A 14,750-nucleotide genomic window follows, 5' to 3' on the forward strand; every position below is an offset into this window, starting at 1 on the left:
TTTGCTAATTTAAAATTAAGGAATCTGTTACCTTATGGGAAGCTCTGCTTCCTTGCCCGGCTTTGGTATACTTTTTGTCCTTTTTTGCTTATAGCTCTTCATCTTTTTAAAAAGCTTTGGATTTTCAATTTCATTTTGCCTCCTTGGAATCACTGAAGAGACGTTGAAATAAAGTTGACCTATTGCTTATATAGATTTTAAGAAACAGACATAACCAAGAAAACTAAACATTGAGCAATGAACCATGAAAATGAGGTCAAGGTCAGATAACCATGCCAGGTAGATATGTACAGCTTACAATCCTTCCATACAACTAATCCAGTTGACCAATTGCTTATATTTTAAGAAAAACAGACCAAAACACAAAATCTTAATTAACACTTAGAAATGAACTTCCTGCAAGAATGTACACCTTAAATCATTCCATGCACCAAGTATATATGGTAGACCAACTGCATACAGTATAGGAAATACAGACCAAAACACAAAAACTTAACTTTAACACGCGATCAATTTCAATTCAACGGCAAATTCTGAGAAAATATCCGTTGTATTATTCGTGTTCATCCATAGTATTGAAATGTAAGTTGTATTTTATGATAATACATAACATATATAAAGGTTGAGGATGAAAACGGATGCGGCCACTTTCATTTTTGACAAAAACCATCCGAAAAGTGACATTTTTCGCCATATTTGGTAGATTTTTCATATTTGAGCTTGAATTGGGACGTTTTTAATGACTAAATCAGTTAAAATCTTGCACATAAACTAATTGATTCAAACGCAATAGACACTTGAGTGTTTAAAAAGTGGTCAAAATCTTTCGTCAGATGAGCCTGAAATTTGAGGCAAAAATCGGTCCTTACCGGACCTACTCATTTAAGACTTACAAATAGTACTTCGCAAGATCTTGTTTGTACTAGCCCAGATTTAATTAGCGTGAACCGTTGTTTTCCTGCAGATGGCGTTCCAGTGTACTAGCACTATATAGTCCTGTAACTACGGTAGCCTAGCACAAAGACGTCAAAATTAAACATACACCCCAGGGGTGGATCCAGCCATTTTAAATGGGGGGGGGGGGTCCTATCCCAGGACAAAGGGGTGGTCCAACTACATGTCCCCATTTAAATGCATTCATCGTCCAAAAAAAGGGGGTTCTAACCCCCGGACCCCCTCCCCCTTTCCACCCTGGACCCGCGCCTGCACCCTAAAGGTTTTTTTTTATTTATTTGATTTGATCTTATTTACTTCTCTTTTTCTTAAACATACAAAACGTTTTTCTAGTTAGTTTTGCAAAATTCACATACACAAATTTAGGCATATTTCGGTTTACACAAAATATTTGGCAACTAAATTCACATCCACAATTATGGCATATCAAAATTATCCGCTCTTTACTTGGCTGCTGATGTACCAGTACAACGTTGCTGCTGCTTACTGCTGTTTGTCTGGGGTCTGTTGTTCAACTTGTCGTTATGTTAACGATTGATTAAATTTAACGAGTCATTAAATCTTTTAACCAGTCGTTACATAACGAGTCATTTATTTTCTGTTGTTCAACAATATTTAACGTGTCGATTAAATAATCAATGAAATTTAATCAACTGATTAATCAATGCGTTAAAATTTAATCAACTGATTAATCAAGTGATTAAATAAAACCTACCCATCATGCATTGTTCTGGAGCATCCTGTCTGTAAAACAATGGCTGAATCTACTGAACCAAACCCAAGCAAACTAAAAAGACTGAAAAAGACCAACTTCACTGTGGCAGAGGAAGACCTGATCCAACAACTAGTCGAGAAACACTAGTATAATCAATGGAAAACTTACAAATACAGTGACCAACCAATTGAAAAAAAAAGGTATAGGATGATATAGCCATCAGAGTCAATTCTCTTGGAGTTGCCATCCGTACAGCCACAGAAGTTAGGAACAAGTGGAGGAATACCACAAGAGTGGCCAAGGCTGTGTACACAACTCACAGGAGTGAGTTGTTCAAAACTGGGGGGAGGACCAGCTCCAAAACAACCTAGCTCTGCAGTCGAGAAAGTTATCCATCTTATGAAGGACACCACCAGCTTCAGGGGGATTCAGGGTGGACTTGAAACTGAATCATTCCAGACAAGTAAGTAAATATTGTTTAACACTTTGAAATAAATCCCCAAATGTGTTTTCCTCTTAATTAGAACTTCTCAAGGCTCTACCCTTCTTATTGAACTTTGTAAACAGTAACTTGATCAGTTTCACTTAACATGTTTTTATTTATCATATAAAAACAAACATTTTTGGCAAAATTTTGTTTTGAAGGTTCTTTTTATTGTTTTTGTTAATTTTCAATGAAATTGACACAAATATTTGTATCCTTTTTAATACCGGGATACATAGTTTCCTTTATTAAATTTTGGTAAAAGTTTCGTCTGCTCCGCCGTCACAACAAGTAGGGGAATTCCCAACTGATATCACGTGACTGATAACAATTTATTTTAACCAATAATTTCTATCATTAAATGATTGCCATCGTGTTTCTTGTTGGTTTGAAGGTTTTCCACATGATATACTATTGAAAGATTGCATTTGCTTAAACTGATAACAGTTTTAAAGTATTATTTTCAACATTAATTCACAAGTGGCTGCAGGTGCCCGCCAAGTCGTCTTTAAACTGGTATCTGTTGATGGATTAAAGGGAACCGCAATAGCTAATTTCGACCGAAAACCAGTCATGATTTATAATATTAAAACAGATACGGACTGGTTGTCATAAATCCGAAATAAAGTTGATAAATTTGCTGTTGCAGACTGAACCTAGACAGGAACACATATTAGTTTATAGCTGAGACCCTTGATAATCTGAAAAGGGTTGAAATAGGGTCTTATTTAGTCTTGTGCAATATTTTTTATCTTGCAATTTAAAGTAATTGTATCTGAATTTAATTGAATGATATATATATATATAGTATGCCTTTTCAATTGCCCCCTTTTAGAATTAATACACAGTATCAACGAATAATTTTGTTCTCATTTATTACAGATCAACCATCTATCAATGCCACTTTACCGGAAGAAGATGCCAGCCAGGATTTGTATGAATCTGCTGCATCTCTGATAAGGGACAGTCCACCCCCCTCCAGTCCACCAAGTCCGTCTCTGCTTTCAGGATATGACCCCATCCTGACACAAACAGTCGTACCACATATTCAAGAACAAACAGATAGGACAGATAAGCAGAAGTAAGTTGTAAATGTAAAAAAAGAAGATGTGGTATAATTGCTAATGAGACAGCTCCCCACAAGAGACCAGAAATTAACAACTGAAGGTCACCGTAAGCCACCTTCAACAAAAACGATTTTTAGTTCATAAGTAGAATGAATATTTTCCCGAAATTTTAGATTTAAAAAAAAAAAATCTACTGTACTATGGGGATGTATACAAGAACTCTTTAAAAATGTGTTGTGGAAACAGGTTCCGCTAGATTATTTGGTCAATACTTCAAGTTTTCTTTTTTTACCTTTTCATATATTTCTGACAGTTTCCCCCACCTATTCACATATTTCAAGCCGGAAAACGTGACATATTCTGACTGGCTATTTCATGGAACTATGACGTTGAATCGATCAATAAAAAGAGATGTAAAATTAATCGATCTTTTACAGAATTCATTATGTTTTTATTATTTGTAGGACAGTGAGAACACCTTTGAAAAAGGTAACAGTGCAGGATATTCACGACATGCAGTATCGTGCACTGCAAGGTAAACTAGAAATCCAAGAGAAGCAGAAAGTACATATGGACTTGGAGAGGAACAAACTGGAACTACAAATTGAGCTGTTGCAGAAGTTAGTGGGTGGCAATTCTGAACCAGTAACACTCTCTCAGGCACTTGCCTCTATGTATTAAATTCATTGTTATATTGTTGATTTGTATTTCAGAAATTACTATGAGGCCAACACATTCATTTAATTTTGTGTGCACACTCCTATGTAAAAGAAAATAGACCAGTAATTACAATTTAGCCACACATATTGCACCTCCATCATTCAAAAAATAATAAGTGATACACAGATCAAAAAAATTTAAATGACCTTGCTTTGCTATACAGTCCTTGCACTGTCGGCCATGGCTTTTGCCTTTTTTGGGCATTTAAATAAAAAAAATTTTCCATATGGTAATGGATATAATCAATTGGCAATCAAACCACATATTCTTATTCTTGTACTGACAAACAGTTGCCTGGCTACTGGGTTTTTTATTTCATAGGCGACTAACTGCTCACCATTTACTATAGATCACTAAACCAGTATTGAAGTCGCGAAAATGCACACTTCCTCTCTCAACACATTGTCAAACTGATCATACAAAGATTTGTTACTATTTTCAAATTTCCTCATTTTTTAATGAAAGACAATTTATGAAAATATGAAAAAATAAAAACATGCAATTTATTAGGCAAAAAAAGTGGTAGCAAAATGATCCCGTATGCCTTTTCCGTCCTGTGGACCATTATAGGGTGGCATCTGAGGTTGATTGTCAATCAATTGTTCTTCTGCAACTTCAGGTTCATTCCTCATGATGGCAATATTGTGCAGAATACCACAAGAAATGATAATTCGGCAAGCTTTATCAGGTTTCATTCGGATCTGGAATACAATTAAAAATCATTTATTTTAAAGTGTGACAGAAATACTATTTGTTTGTAGCATGAATTAACCTTGCTCATGAATAAGTCTGAGATTAAGTAAATCTATTACAAAAACGTTAACACTATAATTTAATTAAACAAGAGTGCACACACTGAAATGTCTCGCCTTCTTTACTAATCATTGATACTATCTTGATAGACCTAAATATAAAGCTTTTATTACAACTGTCACATAAACTCAACATAAACCAAGAAAATGAAACATTGATCAATGAACCATGAAAATGAAACATTGATCAATGAACCATGAAAATGAGGTCAAGGTCAGATGAACCATGCAAGGCAGACATGTACAGCTAACAATTCTTCAATACAACAAATATAGTTGACTTATTCCTTATAAAAAAAGAAAAACAGACCAAAACACAAACACTTTTATAAACTTAGCAATGGACCGTGAAAATGAGGTCAAGGTCAAATAAAACCTGCTTAACGGACATATAGATCATAAAATATTTTCATACACCAAATATAGTTGATCTAATGCATAAAGTATTAGAAAAATAAACCAAAACTAAAAAACTTAACTTTGACCACTGAACCATGAAAATGAGGTCAAGGTCAGATGACACCTGTCAGCTAGACATGAACACCTTACAGTCCTTCCATACACGGAATATACTAGACCTATTGCTTATAGTATCAGAAATATTGACTTGACCACCAAAACTTTACCTTGTTCACTAATCCATGAAATGAGGTCGAGGTCAAGTGAAAACTGTCTGACAGGCATGAGGACCTTGCAAGGTAGGCACATACCAAATATAGTTATCCAATTACTTATAATAAGAGAGAATTTAACATTACAAAAAGTCTTAACTTTTTTTTCAAGTAGTCACTGAACCATGAAAATGAGGTCAAGGACATTGGACATGTGACTGAAGGAAAGTTCGTAACACGAGGCATCTATATACAAAGTATGAAGCATCCAGGTCTTCTACCTTCTAAAATATAAAGCTTTTAAGAAGTGAGCTAACACCGCCGCCGCCGCCGGATCACTATCCCTATGTCGAGCTTTCTGCAACAAAAGTTGCAGGCTCGACAAAAAGGGACCAAATCAAACATAAAGCTGAACAAACAGTCCAACAACTGGTGATGTACTGTTACATTCACCATTTAATAAAGTTATAGTAATGGCTAACTTTGAGCAGTTACCCAAACATGACTACATAATTTGGTTGGTTGTTGGTTGCTTAACGTCCAGTGGCAAATAGTTCATGCATATTCAGGCCGAGAACAAGTTCACAATAAATGCAATAGGTAGATCTTGTCATAATAGAGGCCATTTGGGATGATGGTCGGAGAAATTTGGACTGCCAATGGAAAATGAGGGTATATTGGATAGGGACAGAAATTGTGCCTTGCAACAGGCCACTTACGGGCCATCAATGAGTCGTTGCAAGGGTTCTTAACGTGCACAAAGCGTGGCACTCTCTTTACTCGAGATATCGGATTCAACGTCCACATTCTGACCGGACGTGACTGCGAACTTATACATCCCGCGCAGCCAAACGGACGCCCCACTTCGGCAAGCGTTTTACTGCCGGTCGGAAGAAGACTACGTGACCATATTTCTATTCCCCATTCACCCTTGGGGTACATTAAGTTATCGAACTAACATCACCAATTTTCCAACTGAATCCCTGTTATCAGTATAATTTTCGGGTTTTGATCTGTGTGCAGATGAATTATCGATCATTGTGTTCTTGTCCTGGCTTGATATTTAACGTGTTTCTGATGTCAGCTTTATCAGCCGGCCTTTAATATACAACTGATTTTTCAGTTTTTCCGGGTTTTATTACGTGATAAAAATAAGCAGATTTGGTGTGATTGTTAATTTTATAACTAAAATGTATGTATCCTGCAAAGTTAAAATGAAGTTGATGTAAGCAATTATAGGCAACCATACTGTGGTCAGCAAAAAAAAACCAAAAACGTATAGTAGCTACATGTATAAAGAAAAGATAGAGAAGGGGACCATTAATACCTTAACCGAAATTTAGAGAAATCGAAAAATGAACTAATGAAAGATTTAGTAGACAGCAGTCTCACAAGAAAAAAAAACATGACTTTTAAAATATAAGGGCATACATGGCAAACATCATGTCAAATATTCATGTTACTATACTGTGATTATTTGTAAAGAATTAATTGTACCTCTGATCCTAGAATGTGAATGCGCTTCTTCCATATTCCAAATGTCCTTTCTATTGTCGACCTTGTTGAGCAATGTCTTCTGTTAAACCTTGCTTGACCTCTACCAGCAGCTGGTTGTCTGTATGGTGTCAGCAAAAACTGTCTGCAGGGATAGCCACTGTCTCCTAACAATACACCTTGTCCAATTCCTTGATATACATTCTCAAGATGTTTTCCTATGGCTGAGGTTCTGAAAACGTGAGAATCATGTGCTGATCCTGGCCACCTAGCACTGATGTTGGTGAATCTACCTTTAAAGAAAAATATGATAGTTACAAAAGTAAAAAAATAGTTCCATAATTCATTTGTCAAGGCAAAGCAAATCAGTGATTGTGATTAAGTATGGTGACCCAAGCTGTTTATTTCTGTGTCATTTAATCTGTTGTGGAGATTTGTCCCATTGAAGCAATCATTACCACATCTTCTTTTATGTGCATACATATAGTTTGTCCATTATAGTTCTAGTCATTAAAATGTTAGCTGAATTTGCAATGTGATGAAAGCAAAATATGTATAGTTTTATAAACAATCAGTCAGATAAATAATACATCGGGGATCGAAGCAGTTACTTATATATGCTCCCTTAACATTTAAAAAAAAAATATTTGGAACAATGACTGGCTTTTTTTCCAACCGAAAAGAATGGGGGCGAACTTTGGATGACAGATTGGACTTCTTCAAACTACAAGGGGACACTATTTGTTGACGTTTCAAAGTTTATAACTTATAAGCCTGACTGTGACAAATTCTACCTAAAGCAGATAAGGGTTGGCAAAATCTATATAACTATTTTGATCAATAATTTTATGTTCATTAACTCTTAGCAGTTCACTCGATCCAGCATATTTAAAAGTGAAACAGTAAAAACAGAAAAGTGAAACGGTAAAATTAGAGACATGTCTCTGGTAAAAAAACAATGAGTCTACGGATCCAATAGAAAGTATGAAAAGATTGAGTTGTCTTTCTTTTTCCATCGATTTTCAAATAAGCTGAAAACCAGTTCAACAGAAAACCAGCCATGTGTATGGTCAAGGACGATTGAAGATGTCAAGAAAAAGGACGCACACAAAGCATGTTGTAAATATAAAATAGGTATAATACAGTGTTTTAAATTACCTTCATAGTCACAAATGGCTTGTACGTTGATGCTGTGGAACCCCTTTCGGTTAACAAATGCTGGTTCATCAATGCTAGGCCCAGTAATCCGTATGTGAGTCCCATCAATGCATCCAACCACGTTTGGAAAACCAGCCTTTTCATAAAACCCAGCCCTTATTACGTTCTTCCTCTGATTATCTGGCCACGATATGAAATCATCTTTCATGGCAACTAATGAATCCGTCACACGGTTAATCACCCGAGATACAGTTGATTTGTCAAATCCCATTGTGTCCCCAACTACTTGCAAGTGTGATCCACTTCCATAAAACCTCAAGGCAATCATAATCTGTTGTTCCACTGAAAGGACTGTCTCCTTGTTTGTCCCACGCTCAAGATCCCCTCTCATTAAATCTGACAGGTATGCAATAGTCTCCCTGCCAAATCTATATCTCTGCCTTAGCTCCTCATCAGAAAATTCCCTTTCTAGAGGGTCAAAACCGCGAAAATGTCGCTCTCTTCTTACAACAGGTGGTTGAAACAAAACATTGACAGCCATCTTAGTTTGAGGTTAATCAACTGATTAAAATTTAATCACCCTCAATGAGGTCGATTAAATATAACGACACTTTGACATTTTTAAACGACTCGTTAAATTTAACGACAAGTTGAACAACATGATAATGGACTGATTAAATTTAACGCAGTGATTAGTAAAATTTAACGACTCGTTTAATTTAACGACAAGTTGAACAACAGACCCCTGGCCTTTTGGTGGCTCCGTGTTTATTAATTATTTATTGTTACGTTTATATATTTTTTTTTTTTATCTTTGGTTTTCTAAAAAAAATCATTAAATATTCTTTTATTGTATTTATTGTCATATTTTTTTCTTTTTTTCATTTATTAAATTATTCATGAATTTATTTATTCATTTATATATTATTCGAATTGTTTCTCTTATTTACTTTTCATTAACCTTTTTTGTCATTCTAAATTGTATCAATTACCATATGGTAAAAAATAAATTATAAAACGCCCCAAAACCGACCGATCAAGGGCTGTATAGCCAGTCAAGATCGTTAAAAACGTCCATTTGTTGTGATTTTATTTTAGATACGGTTCACTAAATAGATGAAAAACACAAAAGGCGACACCTAACATATGTGAAGAAAAAAAAACAAACACAACTTTTGATCCAAAATTAACTCATTTCAATAAATAAACTAATTCCTGGTACTTTTGATAACTATTTACACCACTGGGTCGATGCCACTGCTGGTGGACGTTTCGTCCCCGAGGGTATCACCAGCCCAGTAGTCAGCACTTCGGTGTTGACATGAATATCAATTATATGGTCATTTTTATAAATTTTCTGTTTACAGAACTTTGAATTTTTCGAAAAACTAAGGATTTTCTTACCCCAGGAGTAGATTACCTTAGCCGTATTTGGCACAACTTTTTGGAAATTTTGGATCCTCAATGCTCTTCAACTTTGTATTTATTTGGCTTTTTAACTATTTCGATCTGAGCGTCACTGATGAGTCTTATGTAGACGAAACGCGCGTCTGGCGTATACAATTATAATCCTGGTACTTTTGATAACTATTTGTATCCAAAGTACAGTAACATTGATGTTATATTTTACCTGAACAGTTTAGGATTAAAAAAGAAGTTTCAGACAACGTGTTATTCTTGACCGTGAAATAAATTCGTGCTCAGACAAGACTGTATACGGTTTGCTTAACTCTGTTGACCACATCCTTACGACTTTGTTGGATAGTTGTCTCATACGAGCTTTCTTGCATTTTGACGAAACGAACGAACAAACGTAAAGGGAGCATGTATTGTATATTTCTACGATAATGCCGAGAGTCTGCGTTTTATCCGGTAAAACAGCATGTTTTTCTGAATTAAACTTGTCTTTAAAGACTTAAGCATATTGCAAATAAAACACGCTTTTGATATTCAAATACACTTATGTCCGACACGCTACGATTGTTTCCCACGATTACACACATTTGCGCGGGAATTGGTTTCAAAATTAACATTTTAATGAAATAGTATGATACTCTAAATGTTACGACAAGATTCATAATTATTTATTCTAAATGAGTATGCCATCATCAAATTGTCAACGTGGACCATCGTGAATTGCAAGGCAAGGATGCTGCAATGTTTTGGTAGAAATCACAAAATTACCCTAACCGGCCACGCTACCTTCCCCCTGGTCGTATTATTATTTTACCTTTCGTACGTCATGCAATTCCTTTGTCTTTCGAAAAATTAAGTTAAACACGTGTCATTACATGCAGTGTATTTTTCCTTGATAGGAAAACACTTAGATAAAACACCATCGAAGTTTCAAGACACTTCGATTAAGATTTCATAAATATGTCAAAATAAAGGATCCCTTAAAACGAATCTAATGTATGATTCGTCAAATTGTAAGAGAGCTCCATTTATAATTACCAAATGTAGTATTGGCAATCATACCACATCTCATCGTTTTTTTATTTTTTTAAACGTATATTTATTTTCAATATGTGCTTGTACCGAAGCATATTAGCGCCGCACATTTTTTTTTTATACATTTCTTCCTATGTTTGTATTATTTCCTTTGGTCGTTTGAATTGTTTTACATTTTACTGTTCAGAACCTTTTATAGTCCACTATGCAGTATAGGCTTTGCTCATTTTTGTAGGCCATACGGTGACCAATAGCTTTTACTTTCTGAGTCAATTGGTCTCTTGTGAAAAGTTTTCTCATTGGCAATCATACCACATATCCTGTTTTTATATTATAACGCTCAACGCAAACTTTGTGTTATAACGTGAAAAATCAAAGTACTGAAGAACTAAACATCGGATGACCGCGTGGATGGTCACAAGGACAAAGGTCTTGTCTCAGAAAAAAGTGAAAGTAAGATACATGTATATACATTTGTATAGACCAATTCGTGCGTGGATGATGATTAAATGACAGGGTATTCAACCTCATGGTAATAATTATTATCTTGTAGTGATACAAATTAGTATACTCTGGTTTGTTATATATTATATTAATATTTACATATATATATATTTTTCCATTTGTATTTCATTCAGTTTTATTAATTAATTTTATTAATTGTGACTGTTTATTTAACGCATCATGTAAATATAACGGAATTTGATGAGACTGTTATTAAATGAGAGGGTTAGCGCTATAGAACCAGGTTTAATCCACCATTTTCTACATTTGAAAATGCCTGTACCAAGTCAGGAATATGACAGTTCTTGTCCATTCGTTTTTGATGCGTTTTGTTATTTGATTTTGCCATGTGATTATGGACTTTCCAAATTGATTTTCCTCTGAGTTCAGTATTTTTGTGATTTTACTTTTTACCTTAGCCGTATTTTGCACAACTTTTTGGAATTTTGGATCCTCAATGCTCTTCAACTCTGTACTTGTTTGGCTTTATAAATATTTTAATATGAGCGTCACTGATGAATCTTATGTAGACGTAACGCGCGTCTGGCGTACTGAATTAAAATCCTGGTACCTTTGATAATTTTACTTTTTACTGTTCTAATAATGGTGCAGTGCAAGTGCATGATGGACACTCTTCTGTATTAATTTGATTTTTCAAATAGTTTGGACTTGAGTAGGCACTCATATTTTCCCAAAAAAGTTCCTCAAATATTCTTCTGCATGCGTTAACACACATTTTTGGTATTCTTTATTTGTTATTGATATATATATATTCCTCACGACAGAACATTTTCATATCATTTATCTCTGTTTAAAAAAAAAATCATGAATATTTATTGATGAAATTGAAAATATAAATAATAAGCAACAATGAATGTTATGTTGCGTTCGGTTATCAGTAAAAAAAAAGAAAGTCACGTGGGTAGAAATGAAGTGTAAAATAAACCAACAAATAGTTATCAAAGGTACCAGAATTATAATTGTGTACGCCAGACGCGCGTTTCGTCTACATAAGACTCATCAGTGACGCTCATATCGAAATATTTATAAAACCAAACAAGAACAAAGTTGAAGAGCATTTAAAATCCAAAACTCCAAAAAGTTGTGCCAAATACGTCTAATGTAATCTATGCCTGAGATAAGAAAATCCTTAGCTTTTCGAAAAATTCATATTTTTATAAACAGGAAATTTATTAAAATTACCACATTATTGATATTCATGTCAACACCGAAGTGTTGACTACTGGGCTGGTGATACGCTCGCGGACGAGACGTCCACCAGCAGTGTATAAGGCAGACTCAACCTTATATGTAGGGGTGAGCAGCTGAGACATCAATTGCCCCCCTTTTCATATATTTTCAAAGATATACCTTGTCATATATCAAGTAACACAGACCTCTGGTACATTAGTATAGAGATTTTCTTTTTTGAAAAGGGGAAAGGTGGGGCTTGCAATGCATTGCTTTTCTTAAAAAAATCTTAAACACTTTCCTCTATTTGCCCCTTTTATATATCTTACATTGTGAAGAAATTTCAACAGACAATATTTATAGCATATAAAACTAGCATCAGTGGAAATACTACATTGGAATAATAGAGATTAATTGGTTTGACAAATAGCTGATACATTTACGATCATTGTGCTTCGAAAAATTCATATTTTTATAAACAGGAAATTTATTAAAATTACCACATTATTGATATTCATGTCAACACCGAAGTGTTGACTACTGGGCTGGTGATACGCTCGCGGACGAGACGTCCACCAGCAGTGTATAAGGCAGACTCAACCTTATATGTAGGGGTGAGCAGCTGAGACATCAATTGCCCCCCTTTTCATATATTTTCAAAGATATACCTTGTCATATATCAAGTAACACAGACCTCTGGTACATTAGTATAGAGATTTTCTTTTTTGAAAAGGGGAAAGGTGGGGCTTGCAATGCATTGCTTTTCTTAAAAAAATCTTAAACACTTTCCTCTATTTGCCCCTTTTATATATCTTACATTGTGAAGAAATTTCAACAGACAATATTTATAGCATATAAAACTAGCATCAGTGGAAATACTACATTGGAATAATAGAGATTAATTGGTTTGACAAATAGCTGATACATTTACGATCATTGTGCTTTAACCGCATCAAAACTCAATACTGACACCTAATAGTTTCAGATACTCATGATTTAATCAAGAATTGTCAAGTGATAACATCAACCTAGTGACCTATTTAATCTGATTTTCTCACCCTTTTAATACATCATGGAGTATGAAATAGTGACCTATTCCAGACGCTCATCCCTACCACTCATTACATAGAAAGTTCCACCATTCTCGAGTATATCATAATGCTACTCGAAGTTAACATTCGGATATAGTAATACTACGAACAGCTTGAGCACTTTTGTCAGCTCAAACCTAACAAAATTATCTCATCATGTCTAATACAAAAGAAAGACACAAACGCGTGTTTAGACATTTGAGGCATTGAAATGATGCAACACAACGGTTCCTACTATATCGCTACTGGGAGCGCCCGGGAAAAAATAAAAGCGTCCGGGGGAAGAAAAGATAAACGCCCGGGGAAGGGAAAAGGCCCCCGTGGAATATATATAGAAATTGTATTGGCATGAGACAACTTTATGTCGAGGAAATAAGATATGCACATTGATTTATTTTTAGATCCTTTCGACGATCTTCCAATGTTAATTCATGCAAGAGTGTTTAATAAAATACAACACTTTGAAGAGTGCCCACCATGCAGTTGCGAATATTAGACCTCGGGCACTGATTTTTTTTAATAACAAAAATACGTTTTGATCGAGGACAATATCAATTATGATTTTTTTATTTCCTCTTATTTATATTTACAGCTTACTTAGTACGTAAATACAATTTTGAAATCTAAAGAGTAAAAGTGCAACAACACTTAAGACAAAACAAACAATGATTTTATTTTTTTTTAATTCAGAAAAAACATTTTTTTGTTATAAAATATTACAATTTTCTTCTCACGGGCGCTTTATTTCCTTACCCGGGCGCTATTTCTTTTCACCTAGCGCTTTTTCTTAAATTAATTTAAACCAGAAATCGCTGTTTGATCTGTGCTGTTTATGCATAACTCTATAGAACGGTAAAAGTGACGCCACCCAAATTCACACTTGATTATTGATTATAATGTTTTATAAAAAAAAAAGTCTAAATACATTATTGTATTGAGTTCATCTATAAAAAGTGGTGCCTTCCAACATACTTATTTAAGAAATATCGCCTATCCGAAACACCCATTGACTTGAGCATATGGAAATGCTCAAACGCAATTGGAAGCTGTTAAATTTGGTTGTATAAACAATACGGTATTAATGATATTCCTTAAAACTGCAAATATTCTAATGTAACAATAAACATTTGAATGTCTAGAATTCTCTCATAGTCAAGATTTGTTCAGAATTTAGTAAAACACCTTTGCTTTAGCCGACAAAGCACGGTTAGGTTCAAATATATTTAGTTATTGACATTTGGTTGATCAAATTTTTAATATTTGAAACTTGTCTTCTGGCGTGTTCATTTTTAATTTGTTTAAACGTCTGTTAACGTCATAATCCGACTACGTTTTTTATGTCAATCCTTCTACTTTTCCTAGCAATTAGCTTTACAAACGAGATATAACCAATCTTACCTCAAATTCAGCACATTTAATTCTCCAATAATCTCGACAAATGATCTCACTCTTCAACATGTTATCAGTAACTATGGTAAGTTGTTTTGCTTGTATGATA

General features: G+C 34.6%; 2 protein-coding genes across 2 annotated transcripts; one reads left to right on the top strand and one right to left on the bottom strand.

The window, feature by feature from the left end:
- Positions 1 to 1,881: 1,881 nt before the first annotated feature.
- Positions 1,882 to 3,901, top strand: LOC134695356 (uncharacterized). Its single transcript, XM_063556583.1, has 3 exons — positions 1,882 to 2,132; positions 3,036 to 3,234; positions 3,685 to 3,901. The coding sequence occupies exons 1-3, from the start codon at positions 2,069 to 2,071 to the stop codon at positions 3,899 to 3,901; spliced, it is 480 nt and encodes a 159-aa protein (XP_063412653.1). The 5' UTR covers positions 1,882 to 2,068.
- Positions 3,902 to 4,446: 545 nt separating this feature from the next.
- Positions 4,447 to 8,755, bottom strand: LOC134695357 (putative nuclease HARBI1). Its single transcript, XM_063556584.1, has 3 exons — positions 8,016 to 8,755; positions 6,861 to 7,150; positions 4,447 to 4,641 (listed from the first exon to the last, which is right to left on the bottom strand). The coding sequence occupies exons 1-3, from the start codon at positions 8,554 to 8,556 to the stop codon at positions 4,447 to 4,449; spliced, it is 1,026 nt and encodes a 341-aa protein (XP_063412654.1). The 5' UTR covers positions 8,557 to 8,755.
- Between the last annotated feature and the right edge of the window lie 5,995 nt (positions 8,756 to 14,750).

This window comes from Mytilus trossulus, chromosome 13 (genome assembly GCF_036588685.1).
Source record: "Mytilus trossulus isolate FHL-02 chromosome 13, PNRI_Mtr1.1.1.hap1, whole genome shotgun sequence".
Taxonomy (NCBI): Eukaryota; Metazoa; Mollusca; class Bivalvia; order Mytilida; family Mytilidae; genus Mytilus; species Mytilus trossulus.

What these genes read in the sequence shown, in the direction of transcription:
- LOC134695356 (XM_063556583.1), top strand. Translation starts at nt 2,069, where the DNA reads ATGAAGGACACCACCAGCTTCAGGGGGATTCAGGGTGGACTTGAAACT. An exon ending in AACTGAATCATTCCAGACAA is followed by an intron (nt 2,133 to 3,035) that starts GTAAGTAAATAT and finishes CATTTATTACAG; the next exon opens with ATCAACCATCTATCAATGCC. An exon ending in GATAGGACAGATAAGCAGAA is followed by an intron (nt 3,235 to 3,684) that starts GTAAGTTGTAAA and finishes TATTATTTGTAG; the next exon opens with GACAGTGAGAACACCTTTGA.
- LOC134695357 (XM_063556584.1), bottom strand. Translation starts at nt 8,556, where the DNA reads ATGGCTGTCAATGTTTTGTTTCAACCACCTGTTGTAAGAAGAGAGCGA. An exon ending in AGCCATTTGTGACTATGAAG is followed by an intron (nt 7,151 to 8,015) that starts GTAATTTAAAAC and finishes TTTTCTTTAAAG; the next exon opens with GTAGATTCACCAACATCAGT. An exon ending in TTCACATTCTAGGATCAGAG is followed by an intron (nt 4,642 to 6,860) that starts GTACAATTAATT and finishes ATTGTATTCCAG; the next exon opens with ATCCGAATGAAACCTGATAA.